At 41.3% G+C, this 5,000-nt stretch overlaps 1 protein-coding gene across 1 annotated transcript in view; it reads left to right on the top strand.

Annotated features, from left to right (window-relative positions):
* The first annotated feature begins 3,059 nt into the window (after positions 1-3,059).
* LOC137992251 (uncharacterized) overlaps positions 3,060-5,000 on the top strand; it is a 2,506-nt gene continuing 565 nt past the window's right edge. The window contains exon 1 of the mRNA XM_068837466.1: positions 3,060-5,000. This exon is cut by the window's right edge and continues 565 nt beyond it. Within this exon, the coding sequence (XP_068693567.1) occupies positions 3,553-5,000 (1,448 nt within the window). The 5' untranslated portion in view covers positions 3,060-3,552.

Genomic DNA, 5,000 nt, shown 5'->3' with positions numbered 1-5,000 from the left:
AGGAACAACCGTCAATCCAGACAGCTCAGACTGAACCCAGAAAAACCGCGATGACAATAACCAATAAAAAAGTTGACCAAGACATCCACGAGAGGAGTAGTGATGATGATTTTGATGATGATGATAATCAGCCATTATTAAACGTGGAGCGAAAAACTCGTCCAGAAAAGATAACAAAATAACGACTCTCAAGTATCTTTTCTCCTAGCCTCGAAAACATCATTTTTAAGTAACGCGTGATTCCATTGTGGTCTTTAAAATGTATTCATCATAAGCACCAAATATACCTATATTTAACCATGGGCATTGCCTCGGTCATAATTTTCTGGCCACGGCCCTGCATACACTTATCCATTCAGTCTCAACATTACAACATAATAATAAAGTATTCTCGTTTGTCTCACGATGTGGTCACTTGTCATGCAGATCGCGACGTTTCGACTGCATACTGATAGTTTTCATCAGGCGATGAGGTCGACTGGTTACGCGCGTCACCTTTTAAGCAGAGTGCTCCGCTGTCAGTAAAACGCGGTATTGTCAAGTGCCTCTACGAGCGCGCCAAACGTCTCGTAACAAAACCCTCTGTTATCTCCAAGGAGAAGAAGCACCTGTCTTCTTTTCTTGTCTCTAATGGTTACCCTTTTTCTTTCTTGCAAAAAATCACCAAGACAAGGAAACCGAGTAGCAGTGCTGAGCCCACGATAGAGTACAAGTCTACTGCGGTTTTACCCTATGTCAAAGGCCTATCCGAACAACTTCGCCGCTGTCTACATCAACAAGGCATACTCGCTGTTTTCAAATCGAAGATTACATTAAGATCACATTTAGTACGACCGAAAGACGCTGTCGAGCCGACTAAACAAGATGGCGTGGTTTACAGGATTCCCTGTGAATGCGTTAAAGTTAACATCGGCGAGACTGGAAGACCTAAGCAAGATAGAATCAAGGAACATGAGCGAGACATCCGACTTGCCCATACCCATACCTCCGCCGTTTCAGAACACGCTAACAACATCGGACACAGCCCGCTTTGGAACGACGTAAAGTTTATTGATCGCGATCCTCAGTGGTACAAACGCAGGGTCAAAGAGGCGCTTTACATAAGACTTCACCCTAACAACACCAACAGGGATAGTGGAATAAAAATTACGGAAGCATGGATGCCCACGATCAAGAAACACAACAACATGCAGCAGAACCGTACGACAGCGGACCGCCGAAGGAACAACACACGGAAATAGCGAGGATCGAAATGCACCAATCGCAGCCTGTGAAAACCAACCAATCACAGCGGAGCATCCTGATAAAAAGGTGACGGGTAACCAGTCGACCCGGCATCAGACATTTATTACCCCTCAGAATGAATACCGTATATCTGCGTATGTCTAGCCAGCAGGGCATAGTGGCGCACTACTGTAATCAAGCTTCTTGGAATCGGGGGTCTCTGGATATTGAGAATCGTCGACGACAATTTTTTTTTTCAAATTTCAAATATGTATCAAGAGTGAGTTACTGGTAGATAAGAGTGTTTCTCCATCAATTTGCGGTCTTGCCCCAGCGCAGTCAAAAATGGACTTACACTGTGCGCGCGAAAACAAACAAAGGGCCGCCACTTTGACCAATCAGAAGACTGCTGCGTGACTGCTGCTCCCGTGTTTTTTCAGACATGACAACTAATTTTCGTGGGAACGGGTATTCTAAAAATAGACTTAGCTATTAGAGGATAAACCCTAACGTTTGCGAAAACTTAACCCTTCCTTGTACTTGTATATATTCTAAAAATAGACTCATTTGTGATTGTACTGGGGAACCTCATCATACCATAGGAACTCTCTTATTTAATTCACTCTTGCATACATTTTATGATCAGGATCGGATTCACGACCTTTTACGTGAACTTTTAAAAAAGCTTCCTTTGATTTCATCGTGCAGTTACAGCGCGATGTTTCATTCATGCCCTTTCATACAAATCGCTATGACTTCAAGCAGTTCTAGGTATATTTTAGGCAATTATTTACTGACGTCACTGTGTACATTTTGTCTCATTTACATACGAGTTTGCTCTCAGAAGGCATAATGCGATTAAAAACTGATTTGTAACCAGGTGGTTGAATGGTAAAATATGAAAATGTTGGGATTTCAAGATCTTTTTTCAATTATTATAACATTTTTTAACCAGTGTAACATTTTCAGATTTTACCACGTAAAAGAACTTGTTAAACTTAGTCAAATCTCCGATTTTAATCCTTTTGGCTTTTATAACGAGCGAGTTATTAGCCATCAAAAACTGAGCAATTCTTGGGTGGCAAAAGCACTACTCATGAGGCAATACATCCTTTGGTAAAATTTCGAATTTTCAAGTGTAATTACTCCGCAGAGATTACCTGGTAAATTGCTCTCAAAGCTTCAGAGATAGCTCATTATGAAATGCACTTTAATTCAATATTCAGTACTAATTTTTTGGCTTATAGACAACAAAACGATAGGCTTATGCTAATAGAGGAAAAAAAGTTGACAAAGATATACTAAAACAATTATTCGCCTCAGGCTCAGTGATTATCGGTGAATATTCACCTCGACTTCGTCTCGGTGGGTATTCGCCGATAATCACTTCGCCTTCGGCGAATAATTGTTAATTAATATATATATATTTCTGTGTGTATGTTTTTATATTTTAGATGCACAGCTTCATTATAAATAAGTGACTTAGCTTTATGGATTCTGTGCTTAATAAAGTATCTATCTATCTATCTATCTATCTATCTATCTATCTATCTATCTATCTATCTATCTATCTATCTATCTATCTATCTATCTATCTATCTATCTATCTATCTAAACATTGTCCCATAGATGGATTTCAATCACGTGATGAGACGGCCATATTCGTGCACAAAATAATAGCAAATTATGGCTCATGTTTTGCATTATAATAGAGTCAAATTCCCGAAAGACTTTTTTTCTCTATTGTCACGGTTCTGTGCACCAACATGACTGCTGTAATGTCAGGTGAAAATCATCTATAGATTTGGTGTTATGCTATAGAGTGTTTTCACAAGACGTCGTGAGATAAAGAAACACCGGCCATGAGATTGGAGGAGTGACTGAAATATCCTTTTTGGAGTTAAACTTCTATTTTATGAAAATTCTTCCTTTTCTTTTAGTATACAAATATGGTTGCAGGTCACATGAGTTAACCTAATTCGAAATTTTGCAATTTCGTTCAAACCGTCGACTAACAGCTACGTTAGTGACTGAGTACAACTCAGAGTATGTCAATCTACGCGTTTCTAGAAAATTATATTCCACTGGCCTTGACAATGGACCGCAGATGTAGATTCTATAATGTAGGCGCGCCTAAGAATCTATCCAGGGTGGTCTATGCATAATTAAAGATTAAATGATTTCCTATATATCATTAATTACAACTCCCGCCCGAGAACTTGAAACCTTGGTTCATTTCAATCATCTATGATTCCGTAAAGAAATCATTTTCGCAGCGCGAGTAACTTCATTTCCGAGCAGTCTCTGAGCAGACTCGAAGGGAGTAAAATGATGTTTGAAACGATTGTCTGGAGTAAGAAGACCTACAGCCTAAAGGAGTTGATCAATAGCGACCGTTTCTTACTTCCGCAACTAGTTCAAGTTGAAAGCGGAATTTACAGCGAAAATGAAGCTAAGACGCTCTCACAAGGCCAAAATCTTTTTATGCATTTTACCAAGAGAACCGACAAGGTCCGTGCAAAAGTTACCGGAAAGAAGGAATTTTTCATCCCAATTAATTTCCCATGCAAAGTATTTATACTTCCTACTGTATGCGAGGACGTTTATTACAGCGTGCAAGACATTGCCGATGCCACAACTGTGAAGTTTTTTCGTGTTGTACACGACAGCCCACCAACATTCAGGCTGAAAGCAGGCGACATTATGGAGATAAAAAGGACTTTTGAAGAAAACCGTGGCCATTACATTGAATGCGAGTTTGTCAACAAGACTGGAGTCAGCGTAAAACTACCTCTAGACTACAAAGCTGCCTTCGAGCCCCTGGCGACCGGGAAACAATATGATTTCGCAGAAGTTTTACACTGCTTTCGTTTTCCTATTCGTGTGAAATTTATTCCCGGTGAAAACATCTTGAATGCGGCGGTAAATGATGACATTGAGTGGCCTCCTGTCGGCTCTGTTCTCCTAAAAGAAAAAATCGAGGAATCAGCTGTCATTTGCACAAGTCGTGCGGATGGTAATGTCACCGTTTTACTGATTCCAACGGATTTGGACGTGACCGTTCGTCCTGCGCTTGGCGCTCTAACGGGTGATAAGGATTACGCGAGATTCTGCAAAAATATCCACGACGGCGTTGACCTTCAAAAGCGGATAGATTTATCCAGTTTAAACGCTTCGAAGCTGTGCATCGAAAGCGGCGACGCCGAGTTTACCGTAGAAGTACTTTACGATTATGAGGAAATGAAGCCTCCTATTCCAGCTAAAAACCCTTCCGGGAGGCAGTCAGAGTGCTGTTATGACGAATGCTATGATATTCCAGTGGATCCATGGCCTCTCCAAAGACCTGAAAAGCTCAAATCGCCGCCAAAAAAAACAGCAAAACCGACAGTGTTGGCCCCGAAGCCTGTACCCCACAGCCGAGAATCCAGAAAAACCGGAATGAAGCTGTGCACCGAAAGCGATGCAGAATTAGACGTACCTCACGATAATTACGAGAAAATGGAATTTCCTATTTTACCGAGAAACCCTTCCAGGCCGCAATCAGAAAGCTCTTATGACGATGTAAGAGTAGTGGCTCCATCATTGTGTCCTCGGAAACCTGAAATGCTCAAATCGCCGCCAATTAAAACAACAAAACCGGCCGTGTTGGCTCCGAATCCTATGCCTGCACACTACAGAGACGGCCATTTTCAGGGAGCAATGGACTCTACTCGAGGGTTGACTGGAGGAAATTGCTCGGATAACGAGGTTCCTCCTCCAGTTCCTATTCGAACGGT

Source organism: Montipora foliosa, chromosome 2 (assembly GCF_036669935.1).
Source record: "Montipora foliosa isolate CH-2021 chromosome 2, ASM3666993v2, whole genome shotgun sequence".
In the NCBI taxonomy this organism is placed as follows: domain Eukaryota; kingdom Metazoa; phylum Cnidaria; class Anthozoa; order Scleractinia; family Acroporidae; genus Montipora; species Montipora foliosa.
Note: the sequence above shows the minus strand (reverse complement) of the source record. Positions and strands in the feature narration are given on the sequence as shown.